Source organism: Sus scrofa, chromosome 8 (genome assembly GCF_000003025.6).
Source record: "Sus scrofa isolate TJ Tabasco breed Duroc chromosome 8, Sscrofa11.1, whole genome shotgun sequence".
NCBI classification, from domain to species: Eukaryota; Metazoa; Chordata; class Mammalia; order Artiodactyla; family Suidae; genus Sus; species Sus scrofa.
Genome location: NC_010450.4, coordinates 176,181 through 190,105, shown reverse-complemented (window position 1 = coordinate 190,105; position 13,925 = coordinate 176,181). Strand labels below are relative to the sequence as shown.

Genomic DNA, 13,925 nt, shown 5'->3' with positions numbered 1-13,925 from the left:
AATGAATCACACTGTCGGTCAACCCCAACATAAAAAATGAAAACCTAATTAAAGAACAAACCAAAAAACCCCCAAATGGATCACCTATCAGGGTAAAACATAAACCTATGAAATGCTGTAAGAAAACAGGAGAACATCTCCAAGACCCGACATCTGGCAGAGCATTCTTAGACACGACACAAAGGCGTAATAAAAAAATTTGTAAACGGAAAAATTGATAAACTGAACTTTATCAAAATTAAAAACATTTGCTCTGCCAAAGACAGTGCAGAGAGAATGAAAACATAAGATAAATATGGGAGAAGTATCTGCAAACCACATATCCAACTTAGGACCTGAATACAGAATATATAAAAACTCTCAAAACTCAATAAGAAAATAACTCACTTAAAAAGAAGGCAAAAGACACGAATAGACACGGCACCAAAGATGAGATAATGACAAATAAGCACAAGAAAAGAAGTTCAACATCAAAAGCGATCAGGGAAATGCAAATTCAAGCCGCAGTGAGGTAATACTACACCTACATCAAGGTCTGAAGTCAAAGTCACAGCGACAGCACAGGATGGGCAGTGCCTAACGCAACACTTGCTGTTGGCAATGCCAACTGGGCAGCCAGTCTGGGAAGGGCTGTTCTGCAGTTTCTGGACCACACACTCACCGTATGACCCAGCACCAGTCTAGGTCCACTTGCAAACCTGCACGTGAAGCTCACGATCATCAAACACTGAAAAGTGCAAAAGCCTTTCATCAGGGGAACCGGGAAGCAGGCTGTGTCCATCCTCATGACGGGGAACCTGAAACGTGCCCTCGAAGGCTGACTCAAGCAATGCGGTCTACTGACCTGACATTTTTGAAACAGCAAAATTACAATGCTGGAGGTCACTGGCTGCCATTATTCGGTGGTGGCACAAAACGGTGAGCATAAGGAAGTTTTTGGGGTGATGGAGCCATTCTGTGTCCTGACTGTAGTGGTGGTTGCACGAATCTCTATATGTGCTAAAAATTCAAAAACAAAATAAAATTGTTAAAACTTTTAATTCAAAAAATAAGGAGTTCCCGGGTGGCTCGGCAGGTTAAGGGGCTGGCATTGTCAATGCTGTGGCGAGGGCCGGATCCCCAGAACAGGAACTTCCACACGGCAGGTGAACAGCCAAACAACAAAAAACCAAAAAGGAAAATTACATATTCCAGACTAAAATGTCTAGTAAGTTGTTACAGGAGGACATTTCTCTACCATTAAAAGTTATTTATCAAAACCTACCCCAATTGTGCTTAAAAGAAGACGGTAAGAATATTTCCACTAAGGTCAGAACACACGGCACGGTCACTGACGCTATTAGCTAACATTTCTTCGGAGGCTGTGGTGGGAGAGCAGCCTGCGGAGGAGCACAGGGGGTGTGTTTGCTGTGACAAGGTCGCCTGTGTGGGCGACACCCACCCAACGACTCTCTGAGTTGGCAGACTTGGCACAAATACCAGCGTTTTCTCTGTTCCACATAACGAGGTGCCCTATCTCCCTGAGAAAATACATACGTAAACCAAACTAGAAGTAGGTGAGAACTCTATGAAAAAAATGTGGAAACACCTTTGCAAGACCCTGAAAGGGGGTCTGATGGCACAAACATGCCCTACTGCGGGTGAAAAGCCCACGCTGCAACAAGACACCACACAACACACGCCCTAGGCTTCTGGCAGTGGCGCTACCCTCAGGCGTGTCATTAAGCAGGCCCCCAAATGAACCCTCGAGGGGCTGGTCTCGGGTGAGTGAGCCGGTGGACCAGGCCGGCCTCGTCGCCATCAGCTGTTGCAGCTTCTGGGGGCAGCATCCTGGGAGGTGGGGCAGGCACTGGACAGCTCCCTCCTCTCATCTGCAGGGGCTGCTCCAGCTGCTCTGGCTCTGAGGTGTGGGGTCAGAGACAGCCGGGGGGCAGGAGGACGTAAACGTGATCGCCGGAGCACCGCGAGGGTGAGTGTGGGTCCTGGGAGCCCTGAGGTCCGGGGACTTTTCTCCATATCTCTCCAGCGCCCCGGGTCCCAGGACCACACCCCACCCTCCAGCGCCCCGGGTCCTACAGAGGTCAGACTGTACACTGTAGAATCACCAGAAACACTTTCCAGGAACTGAGTTGGAATTAATGCTGGTTTTGTGTAAGATCTCAGCAGAAGAAGCCATTTCTCAACAACAGGAGTCTATTCTTAGTTGGTGAATCTTAATACTTGATCTATTTGTTATAAAGGCCAGAGCCTTTTATCTTTCAAAAGGCTTTTGAATAAAAATGTTCCTAAAGAAGTAACTCTGTTATTCTAGCACCGAATACACATTTAAAAAGGCAGTGGTGGAGTTCCCGTCGTGGCGCAGTGGTTAACGAATCCGACTAGGAACCATGAGGTTGCGGGTTCGGTCCCTGCCCTTGCTCAGTGGGTTAACGATCCGGCGTTGCCGTGAGCTGTGGTGTAGATTGCAGACACAGCTCGGATCCCGCGTTGCTGTGGCTCTGGCGTAGGCTGGTGGCTACAGCTCCGATTAGACCCCTAGCCTGGGAACCTCCATATGCCGCGGGAGCGGCCCAAGAAATAGCAAAAAATAATAATAATAATAAAATAAAAATAAAAAGGCAATGGTTAGATGATTTACATTTTCAGGTCCAAATAAAATACAGAGACAATCAGCCTGTTGGTGGTTTAGACAACGGGACACGTCTCCCCTGCCACGTCATCTGAAACATACCCAGAGCACCAGGTGTGCCTCCCTGGACCGAGGGGTGGCCTGTGCATCCTACGGGAGCCTTTATTTACACCAGCACAGCGGGATTTCAGTGTAACTGGGAGACGACACTGTTCTCATCCCAGCAGGAGGCCCGCCCCTAAGAGTCGGGCATTAGCCGCCCCAGGCCCTGCTGGGGGTCTTATCCTTAAGAACCATGAGTCAAAGGGAGATGTTTGTCCCTGGCCAAGCGTGCCATGAGCCTCTCTCACTTCAGGGGACGCATGACCCATCCGTAGAGAAGCTTAGGTTTAAACGGGACTTGCACGTTTCAGGCACACAGAGTCGCACTGGAGTAGCGACTCTCCCGCGAGAGCTAAGACGGGTGCGGCGGTCCTCACTGCCCTTCCTCCCAGGCTCAGGGGCTGGGGTGCTGGGGGGCAGGGACTCAGCCTGGCTAAGCACCGTCTCACTCCTTCCCCAAGTCTCCCTTCCCGGCACCTGTTCACATGCAGCCCAGCCAACAGGACCTGATCTGACGACCTGACTGCAAAGCCTGCTTCCTGCCTGGATGAACAGGATCTGACATGCAGCTTCAGCCAACATCTTGACATTCAGTAAATGGAGTAAATGACTTACCAAAGATAAGTAAAATATGTAAAATTAGCTCCTTTTTTTTTATGGCCGCACCGGCGGCATATGGAGGTTTCCAGGCTAGGGGTCCAGTCAGAGCTACAGCTGCCGGCCTACACCACAGACACAGCAGTTCGGGACCCGAGCCACATCTGCGACCTACACCACAGCTCATGGCAACACCGGATCCTTAACCCACTGAGTGAGGCCCAGGATCAAACCTGCAACCTCATGGATACTACTCGGATCCGTTTCCTCTGAGCCGCAAGAGAAACTCCCCACAAAATTAGTTTTTTTAAGATGAACCTTATCTTTAAAGTTTACTGACCTGAAATCCACATGAGCATAATTTTGGTCGACACATTCTCCTTGTTTTCAATTCTAGTTTCCTAAGACTGCCATAAATTACTTAACCTTTACGAATTAAAAGTTTCGGGGAAGTTCCTGTTGTGGCACAGCGGAAACGAATCTGACGAGTACCCATGGGGATGCGAGTTTGACCCCTGGCCTCACTCAGTGGGTTGGGGATCCGACGTTGCCGTGAGCTGTGGTGCAGGTCACAGATGCGGCTCGGATCTGGCGTTGCTGTAGCTGTGACGCAGGCCGGCAGCTGCAGCTCCAATTCAACCCCTAGCCTGGGAACCTCCATGTGCCACAGGTGTGGCCCTAAAAAGCAAAATAAATAAATAAATAACTTTATAAAAGAAAAATTAGAAGTTTTGGGCATCGTTTTCCCCCCGCAAATTGCCTGTGATGGCTGATTTCATGTGTCAACCTGACTGGGCTCTGGTGCCCAGGATGAAATTATTCTGCTGTGTCTGTGAGGGCATTTCCAGCTAAGATGAGCCTCAGGGCTGGGGGGGCGTCCCGGAGCCCACAGAGGCCTGGACAGAACCTAAGGGGAGGGCAGCCTGCTCGGGAGAAACCCTCCCATCCGTGTGCGCGCGCGCAGGTCTCCTGGAGAAGCCCGACAGAGACGCCAGGAGAGGGAGCTGCAGCTCCAACTGGCGGTCAGCTGCCCGCGGGGTTGGAGGTTTGCTTTAACACGGTTCCCCTGGCACACGCAGCTCCAAACTACAGCAACCTCTCGCTCTAGGCAAACAGACGAGTGTGGATTCCCGAGTCCCCACCAAACCTCTGGTGCCAAATAGCAGAACAATTTAGTGAAGTTCTGCATCCAAAGTCACGCTCACAAATGCCACGTGGAGCAAGGTCATTACCCCCCAGGGTTTGGGGCCCGGTGAGAAGGGGAAGGGTCTGGGTGTGGGGGCTTGAGGCGCCCGTGGCATTTCTCGGTCCGCTGTATGACTCCAACGGAGCGTCCATCTGATGCTCTGACAAACATCTTAGGTAACAAAACGTCCAATCTGAGAGAGCGAGGTCGGTTTTCCTTTTGCTTTTATTACAAGCATATAATATCAATTGGCAAAACACTGAATACAAGCTTCACTATCATAAAATCAAAACATTTAAGCAGTATTTCAAAAAAGATTTTAGACAAAAACTAGCCACCAATAGTACAAAAAATTACACACCAACACAAAGCATAAAAAAATGTAAACTTTCAAACTAAACAGTCAAGAACATGTGTCTGCAGCGTCGCCTCCATAACCCTCCGAAGCGCGCAGGTCGCCACGTGGGACGCCCAGGCTTGGTGGCGAGCTTTCGCCCTGGAACGCTATGTCATTTGGGAAAAACGGTTTTCTTACGCCCAAGGAAGCCGTTGGCGTAGACACTTCGGCCAACGCTGCCGTGTTCGGGACCCTCAGCCCGCAGCCCCTTCGGGAGCCCTTGGACGCAGAGGCCCCGCGGCCTTGAGGAGCAGAGCAGAGCGAACCCAGGCAGGGAAAGGGCCCCGGTGACGGCCCCGGTGACAGCCTGAATGGCCCCTAACCAGCCCGTCCCAACGAATTCAGTCCATTAAACACCAGGGCAGAGAAACACGCCGGTCTGTCACGCTAAGGTCACGCGCGATGTGGTGGAGTGTACATGGTTTCCTGAGGAAGTAGAGAAACGGCACGTTCTGTGATTTATCTGCACTAAACGTATTTCCAATGTTTTGAGACCACATGAAATGTTCACGTACAAAGCAGGAGTATCCGCTGGCTCGTTCCTAGAGCCTCTTAACCCAATAACGACGTCACAATCGCTGGAAAATCCATCCTGGGGGCTCTGAGGGAAACACGAAGGAATTTCTACAGACCCCAGTGCCACGCCGAGGCGTCTAGGTTGCACGCCCTTCGGGGCTCAGGGCCGGGGAAGCAGCACTGTCACATCTGTGGCGGGTCCAGGGCGTGCGTCCTGGGCCGCCAGCACGTGGGTCTGCGGGCGCCAGGCCAGGCACGGCCCCCCCGTCCGCTTGTGGCTGCTGGCTGGTCCCTCGCTCTCAAACACGGTGACGCGCCCTTGCGGGCAGAGGCACGATCCCAGGGACGGCGTCCACATACGACAGCCACGGGGAAGGAAAAACCAACAGCTGAACATACAGGTTCCGAGTCCACCTATGCTCCCTCCCCTCGGCAGAGCAGATGCTACCTCCCAATCCACTGCCGCGCCTGCCGGAGGCGGGCTGGCACCTATTGCACAAGAGCATCAGCTGCTCTCCATCCACATCAGACAAAAGACACACATTAAAAGCTACTCAAAGCAAAAAGAAGCTTGCCGAACATCTCACAATTTCATTTTATATGCCTGTAAAGAAAGCTGGACCACTGGAACCAAGTAACTGGATGGGAAACTATGATAGAAGGCTTAAAATAGAATAAATAATCTTATAAAGTTAACCTTTTCTTTTTTTTTACCCCCCAAATCTCAACTTCAGTATTATATATTCTATGCGAATTTTCTCTTTTCATGAAAACTGTACCCAGTGAGGCCTGGTGCTGGTGACAAGCCCTCTGCCGCTGCCGGTGCCGCGGGGTGACTGGCAGCGTTCGTGGCACCAGCATCGGTAGCTGTGAAACTACGTCCCTTGTTCGAAAACGCTTCATAGGATCCAGCCACTAACTGATCCTGGCGGTCATGCTGGAGAAGATAAAATTCTGCCTTTGACGCCAACGGCCGCCGGAGAGAAGCGCGCGGCCCCCGTGGCGGCGGCGGCGGCGGCGAGGCCCGAGCTCCGTCCCCGCGGGGCTGCGGCCAGACCCGCGGCGGCGGCGGCGGCGGCGGCACCAGGAGTCTCCCGTAGAGGACGGTCTGCGCGAGAAAATCTTAGAAAAATAGGTACTTCTGCTGCTGAGGTTTCATCAGGTTACGACAGGGTTACAGAGCGCGTCGGCGCGCGCGGCCAGGGCGGCCGGCGACCCGGCTCGCCCACCGCCGCCTCCCCGCGGGGCTCGACGCGGACTTAGCACCAGAGCAAGTTCAAGTGATTTCGAAGGAGCTACAAAGGTACAAATATAAACTATGCGATTATCACAGCCGTGTTCATCCGACAGCTGACCTGCGAGTTCATCCGACGTGAACGTGGACGCTCGTCTGTTCCGGCTCTGCTTCCTCTCGCCAGACGGGGAAAGACCTAAACCCTGACGTCACATTGGACGGCGCCGGGGTCGCACGGGGCTAGGGACGGGCGGACACGAGAATCTGAGGTAGACAGGAAACGTTCGCTCACAGACATCTACCCAGGAGGCCCTCCCCGGGCAGCTCCAACGACCGGCCGGGGGGCCGGCCAGCGCAGGCCACTGAGCAGCTCCCACGGTCCCGGGAGGAAGGGCGGGAAGGGCGGGGGATTCTGGCCAAGCCCCCCCGGGAGAAGCCGCCTGTGTTTCTGAAAGGCCTCACGGCCACTTGGCCTGAGCCCCTTCGGGGAACGTGGGTCTCGTCCCTAAGGAGCTGCTCCGGACACGGATGTGCAAGAAACAGGAAGCAGAAGAAAACAACTTGAGTGTCGAGGAGCCAGACCCTCACTTGCAAAGCCGGTTCAAGAGGAGGTCCAGTCCCGAGGGACGCTCTTCCCGGAGAGCCCAGCTCGCAGGGCGCCCGGCCGGACCGCCTACTGAGCAAGGTGCCCAGGACCCGGGGCCGGCAGGCGACAGAGCAGCAGCCCCAGACGCGGACGGAGCCCGCTGGCCGCCGGGCGCCTGTCAGGTGTGTGCTAAGACCTCCCAAGGGCCCATCTCCAAGGAGCAGAAGCGGATGTCCCGGCAAAGGGCTCCCTCTCCACTCCCACAAAACCACGAACACCCGCGAGGCCGCAGGGCCGGGCCGCCAACAGAGGCCGTGCTGCCGGTGCCTGACTCCTCGGGCCCTAGGCGGCCGGAAAAGCTCTCTGGCGGCACCGAGCCGCCTCCCCGGACCCGGCCTCCCTGTCCTCGGCGCCCTCCCCTCGAACACCGGCCACGCGCGCGAGAACCGCCGGCGGGGGCGCTGCTGGCTCCTGCCACCTCCGAAGGCCTGCAGAGCCGGGGCTCTGGCAGCGAGCGCGCCCCACGCAAACGCTCCCGACAATCTCTTCGGCAAAATGAAAACGGGAAACAATAGCAGGAAATTAACGCACCGAACAACTCGCAACGTATTTAATAAAAGCGATTTTTAACAACAAGAGTCGTTCTGCCAACCAGCGGCGGCTGGTCCGCTCTGCTGAGTGTGCGGGCGGGGGGCCGGGGCTGCAGCCCCCTCCCAGGCTGCCAGGCCCCGTGGCCCAGGGCAGCGGCCGGCCTCACATTTCCTAACGTGGAGAATGGAATACCACGGTTTCTCAGGCTATGAACGGAAACCCTTCGTTTGGTATGCTTTTAAATTAAATTTTTATACATCTTCTAAAGTCTTCAGGAAGCTAAAGGCAACATAAATATCGTCATTCACCATGAAAAGACATTTTTTTCAATAACTTAGGAAGGATTCAATAAACGTACAAGTATTTTGGGGGCTCATCATGAAACCTAATTCATAAACTGAACGGAAGAGACTTTCAAGACCTGGAAAGCAAGCAAAGGTAACACGTTGGGATGGAACCTTCGCGATGTTCTCACGCGGGTCTGCGAGCTGGAGCAGAGGGCCCCGGCCGCGAGGTGTGTCAGCATCTCGTGCCGGGAGTGTCCTGTTGAGTGTGAATTCTCTCTCATACAAAAGTTATAAATATTCTCTATTCAGGAATCTGGTCCACACGACGCCTGGGATGACATCCTTGGCGCCACTGTGGTCCCGCCAGGCCACGCACTCGGAGCAGTGCCCCGGGGCAGGGGGGCTGAGTCTCTGCTGTGCCCGCCGCTCACAGCAAGTCCATCTTGGGCCTGTAGTGCAGCAGGAGCGGCGCCTTCTGTAAGACAGGGGCCGTGAGAGGAGGGGGGACAGGGAACCCACCGCCAGCCGCCCGGGGGGAGCCTGTGCACCTGCCCCGCTTGCCTCTGGGACCCTGGCCATCTGTCCCTCCCGGGCGGCCCCTGAAGACGAGGTCTCACCCATCTGATTCTGCTCCAGAGTGAGGCACCAGGGCTCGAGGGGTGCCCTCTGCTTGCAGCGGCCACTCCCATCCAAGGACACTGGTGACCTCAACCAGGAGGGGTGTGGCGTGTCGGAGCCTTCCCCGGCCACACCCCCCTGGGGCTGATGATTTCAGAACCACCACATTCACAACCTGAGACTGGCTGTGAAGCCCAAGCGAAACATGTCATGACAAGGACCCACCTTAAACCTCCACCTCGTGACGACTACGAATTTGAGTGTGTGGTCCTTGCCCAGGATCTCCTCGTTGCATAAAATGTCCAGCTGGCAGAAGAACAAGACTTTGGTCAGCTTGGCCAAGGGCCGGGTGCGCGGACAGCACCTCCGGTCTACACCTGTCACGCCAGCAGGTGAAGGATGGCCTGCCCTCCTTTCTGAGGCAGCGGGGGGGGGGGGGGGGGGAGCCCTCGACGGCCCCACCCCACCCCAGAGGGCCTGGAGGCCCAGGGGCTTCCATCCACACGACAGAGCCCCTGTGCTCTCACCCAAGAGCCCCGGCCCCAGTCACCGTTCCTGGACAAGTGTGCTCCTCGGACCTCCGTGGAACCACAGATAGTTTTCTCCTTTGTGGTTTAAAAGACTTTTTAGAGCATTTAGGTTCGCAGCTAAATTTAAGGGTACAAGGCGTTCCCAAATACCTCCTGCCCCCACCCCACAGGCTCCCCCCCTACCAACACCCCCGAATGTTCACATCTGTCGTTTGTTTCAAGTGATCAACTTCCACCGACACATCATAATCACCCCAAATTTACATGAGGGTCCATCCTTGCTGCTGTACCCTTTGTGGGTTCGGAGGAGGGCATGACGCCGTGTCTTCACCCTGTGGGATCAGCACGGACTGGTTCCGCTGCCCTGACCCCTGCCCTGCCCGTTCCCTCCCGACCCCCAGCCACCACAGATACTCTGTCTCTGTAGTTTTACCTTTTCCAGAACGTCACAGAACTGGATCCACACAGTATGGCGCCTTCTCAGGTTGGCCCCTTTCACTTAGTAACATGCACTTAAGGTTGCTGTGTCTTTTCATGGTATGGAAGCTCATTTCTTTTCAGTGCTGAGTAATACGCCACTGTCTGGACAGACCACCGTTTATGTACCTGTCATCTTCCGAAGGATATCTTGGCTGCTTCCAAGTTTTGGCCAACTATAAACGAAGCTGCTATAAACACGTGTGTGCAGGATTGTGTGTGGACAGAGGCTTTCTGCTCCTTTGGGGAAGTACCGTGGGGTGTGACTGCTGAGTCGTAGGTACAGTAAGAGTACGCTGAGTTCTGTAAAAGCCCCTTCTACCATCTGTCTTTATGACTCTGAGGACTCTAGGAACCGCTAATGAGTCAAATCACACAGTATTTGTCCTTTTGTGACTGGCTGATGTCACCGGGCACGATGTCTTTACGGCTGTGCCACTTGGTATCAGGTCAGAACCTCCTTTCTGTTAAGGGCTGACAGGCCACTGTACGGATGGACCATATTTGGCTTGTCCGTCACCCGCTGACAGACACCCGGTTGCTTCTACCTTCTGCCTACTGTCTGTCGTGCTGCCATGCACATCGGGGTTCAGACATTTCTTCACAACCCTGCTTACAGTTCTCCCCCAGAAGTGGAACTGCTGGGTCTCACGGCAGTTCTGCTTAGTTCTGTGAGGAACCTCCAGACTGTCCTCCGCGGCAGCGGCACCATCTCACACCCCAGCAGCAGAGCACAAGGCTCCAGTTCCTCCGCATCCACGCCAGCACGCATTTGCCTTCCTCAGCAGCTGTCCTGTTGGGGATCAGGGGGGCTTCTTCACTGCTCTGATTTGCACCCCATGATTAATGATGGTGAGTATATTGTAATGTGCTTACTGGCCATCTGGAAGTCTTATAAAAGAAACATCTAGTTAAGTCCTTTGCCAACTTTTGAATTGCACTGTTTAGGTTTGGTGTGTGTGTGTGTGTGAAACTGTATACATATTTCCGATAATAGTTCCTCACCACATATATGACCTGCAAATACGTTCTCCCAGTCTGCACAATTTTTAAAAAATTTTTATTTTTTTGTCTTTTTGCCATTTCTTGGGCCGCTCCCGCGGCATATGGAGGTTCCCAGGCTAGGGGCCGAATCGGAGCTGTAGCCACCGGCCTACGCCAGAGCCACAGCAACGCAGGATCCGAGCTGCGTCTGCGACCCACACCACGGCTCACGGCAATGCCGGATCGTTAACCCACTGAGCAAGGCCAGGGATCGAACCCGCAACTTCATGGTTCCTAGTCGGATTCGTAAACCACTGAGCCACAACGGGAACTTCCCATTCTGTACAATTTAAAAAAAAATTTCAGGTAGTCCAAATTATTGATGTTTTCTTTTGTTAGCTGTGCCTTGGGTGTTCTTTCCAAGCAATCATTGCCAAGTCCAACACTGTTTAGTTTTTATCCTGTGTTTTTTTTTTTTTTTCCCAGACTTTTATTGTTTTAGGTTTTATTTATGCTCTGATACACTGAGTTAATTTTTGTATATTGTGTTAGGTAAGGGTCAAACCTCATTCTTTTGCATGTATATATCCAGTTTTTTCAGCACCATATTTTGCTCTTTTTAAATTAAAAAAAAATTTTTTTTTTGCCTTTTTTAGGGCCGCATCCACAGCATATGGAGGTTCCCAGGCTAGGAGTCAAAGTGGAGCTACAGCTGCCAGCCTGCACCACAGCCACAGCAACACCAGATCTGAGCCACGTCTGCGACCTATACCACAGCTCACGGCAACGCTGCATCCTTAACCCAGCGAGGCCAGGCATGGAACCTGCGTCCTTGTGGATACTAGTCGGGTTCATTACCACTCAGCCATGACAGGGACGCCACTTTCACCAATTTTTGTAGTTTTCATTGTAAAAAGTCTTCTACCTCCTTGGTTAAGTTAATTACTAAACATTTTATTCTTTTTCATGCTATTACAAATGAAATTATTTTGTAATTTCCTTTTCAGATTGTTCATTGCTTGTACAAAAATGCATCTGATTTTTCTGTTGACTTTGTATTCTGCTACCTTGCTGAATTAATTTATTACTTCTGATGGGGTTTTTTTGGTGGAATTTTTAGGGTTTTCTACATATAAAATCATTCGTCTGTAAACTGAGATAATGTTTTAAATTATTTTTTCCAATTTGGATGTGTTTTCTTTTCTTTCTTTCTTTTTTTTTTTTTGTCTTTTTGCCTTTTCTAGAGCTGCTTCCCGAGGCATATGGAGGTTCCCAGGTTAGGGGTCTAATCGGAGCTGTAGCCGCTGGCCTACACCACAGCCACAGCAATGCAGGATCTGAGCCGCGTCTGCGACCTACACCACAGCTCACGGCAACGCCGGATCCTCAACTCGCTGGGCAAGGCCACGACTGAACCCGCAACCTCATGGTTCCTCGTCGGATTCATTAACCACTGCACCACGACGGGAACTCCATTTTTTTCTTGTCTAATTTTTCTGGCTAACACTCCCAGTATTATGTTGAATAGAAAGCTTAAAAGTGGGCATTCTTGCCTTGTTCCTCGTCTTAGAGAAAAAGCTCTCACTTCCTCACGACCATGACGTTCATAATGAGTTTTCAAATATGGATTTTAATTTATTTTACTTTCATACGTGGCTAGTGTTCCTAGGTTGTTGAGTGTGTGTATTATGAAAGGATATTGGATTTTGTCAAATGCTTTTTCTGCATCAATTGAGATGACTGTGTGGTTTTTCCTTCATTCTACTGATGTGGCATATTACAGTGATCGGTCTTCATATGCTGAACCATCTTTACATTCCAGAAATAAATCCCACTCGGTCACAGAGTGTCAATCGTTTTAACATGCTGAATTTGGGAGCTCCCGTCGTGGCGCATCAGAAATGAATCCGACTAGGAACCATGAGGTCGTGGGTTCGATCCCTGGCCTTGCTCACTGGGTTAAGGATCCAGCGTTGCCGTGAGCTGTGGTGTAGGTTGCAGACACGGCTCGGATCCCGAGTTGCCGCGGCTCTGGTGTAGGCTGGCAGCTACAGCTCAGATTCGACCCCTAGCCTGGGAATCTCCATATGCCTCCATGTGGCCCTAAAAAGACAAAAGACAAAAACAAAACAAACAAACAAACAAAAAAGGCTGATTTCTGCTTGCTAGTATTTTGTTGAGGGTTTTTGTGTCACTGGTCGTGAAGGACACTGGTGGGTAGTTTTCTTTTCTTCGCAGCGTCTGTTTAACTTTGTTTTGGTATCAGTTACGCTGGCCTCACAGAATGAACTGGGAAGTAAGTGCTCCCTTCTCTTCAAAAAAGTTTGAAGATGGGTGCTGACTCTTCTTTCAATGTCTGCTAAAGTTCCCCTATGAAGCTATCAGGTCCAGGGCTACTTTTTTATTGGGAGATTTTTTTTTTTTTTTTCTTTTTTTGGCTGCACTTGAAGCATATGGAAGTTCCTGGGCCCTGGACTGAAGCTGAGCCATTGCTGCAGCAATGCCACCTCCTTAAACCATTGTGCAGAGCCGGGGATCAAACCTCAGCTGCTGCAGAGACAATACGGGATCCTTAATCCACTGTGGAAACTCTGAGATCTTCCCTATTTATTTATTTACTTAACAGCTGCACTTTCGGCACATGGAAGTTCCCAGGCTAGGGGTCGAATTGGAGCTGCAGCTGCCGGCCCACGCCACAGCCACAGCCACAGTCATGCTGCATCCAAGCTGTATCTGCGACTTATACTGTGGCTTGGGGCACAGTGCGCAAGGATTCTTAACCCAGTGCGCAAGGTCAGGGATCAAAGCTGTGTCCTCACGGATACTAGTTTTTAACCTGCTGAGTCACAGTGGGAACCACTCCTTGTTTCTAGCCTGCTAACGGCTGTGGACCACCCTTCAGCACCGCTTTCATTGCCTCACACTAGTTTGGTATGTTGTGTTTTCATTTTCCTTTGTCTCTATGTATCTTCTTGTCTATCCTTGTTTTCTTCTTTGATCCCACTGGTTGTTTGAGATTCTTTACATGTCTGAAAAGACTTTCTTGTCAAACAGAGTCATTTTCACATGTTCTGGGGCTTGGGAAATGGAAATACCTTTTGGCAGGGTCAACTCAACCTGCTAGTCTGCCCTCTGATTCCACAAAATCCACATCCATCCCACATGCAGAATACATCCTCCCATCCTGACAT

The 13,925-nt window shown here is 51.8% G+C and overlaps 1 protein-coding gene across 6 annotated transcripts in view; it reads right to left on the bottom strand.

Moving 5' to 3' along the window:
* The window catches only part of PCGF3 (polycomb group ring finger 3), a 49,362-nt gene continuing 35,746 nt past the window's right edge, over positions 310 to 13,925 (bottom strand). For 3 of the 6 annotated variants that reach the window (XM_021100824.1, XM_021100825.1, XM_021100823.1), the window contains exons 10-11: positions 8,969 to 9,049; positions 4,722 to 8,600 (exon numbers count right to left, since the gene is read on the bottom strand). In XM_021100824.1, the coding sequence (XP_020956483.1) occupies positions 8,553 to 8,600; positions 8,969 to 9,049 (129 nt within the window). In that variant the 3' untranslated portion in view covers positions 4,722 to 8,552. Of the gene's footprint in view, positions 1,000 to 4,721; positions 8,601 to 8,968; positions 9,050 to 9,884; positions 10,642 to 13,925 lie in introns of those variants that run through there. The other 3 variants (XM_021100828.1, XM_021100826.1, XM_021100827.1) reach the window with 3 other exon arrangements.